Source organism: Buceros rhinoceros, unplaced genomic scaffold, assembly GCF_000710305.1.
Source record: "Buceros rhinoceros silvestris isolate BGI_N320 unplaced genomic scaffold, ASM71030v1 scaffold18948, whole genome shotgun sequence".
NCBI lineage: Eukaryota > Metazoa > Chordata > Aves > Bucerotiformes > Bucerotidae > Buceros > Buceros rhinoceros.
The window spans coordinates 7,011-7,363 of record NW_010427648.1 but is presented as its reverse complement, the minus strand read 5'-3'; the positions used below and the strand labels follow the sequence as shown (position 1 = coordinate 7,363).

At 64.3% G+C, this 353-nt stretch overlaps 1 protein-coding gene across 1 annotated transcript in view; it reads right to left on the bottom strand.

Moving 5' to 3' along the window:
• The window catches only part of KLHL18 (kelch-like family member 18), a gene marked incomplete at its 5' end in the record, with an annotated part of 6,699 nt that overhangs the window by 315 nt on the left and 6,031 nt on the right, over window positions 1-353 (bottom strand). Inside the window, one exon of the mRNA XM_010141996.1 lies at window positions 15-235. Coding sequence (XP_010140298.1) covers window positions 15-235 — 221 coding nt within the window. The remainder of the gene's footprint in view (window positions 1-14; window positions 236-353) is intronic.

Genomic DNA, 353 nt, shown 5'->3' with positions numbered 1-353 from the left:
GTGCGCAGTGGTCCACGAGGGAGACGCGGCTGCGCCGGGTGTTCATGGGGACGATCAGGTACCACTGATCCGCCACGGAGCTGTAGACCTCGGCGATGCTCAGGAAGCCCGAACCGTCGTAACCACCGCAGACGAACATCTTGCTGCCCAGCGAGGCGGCCCCATGGCGGCAGCGCTTGTTGAGCATGTTGGAAACGGGGTGCCAGGAGGCTGTGGGGGGGTTGTAGTATTCAACCTATGGACAGAGGGCAGAGGTGTTAGGGGAGGGGGAATCACAGAGACCTTCAAGCTCCTCCAGCGTTGCCCCATGGCTGCCAGGTCCCCCCTGACCCCTGGCCCTCAGAACCCCCCCC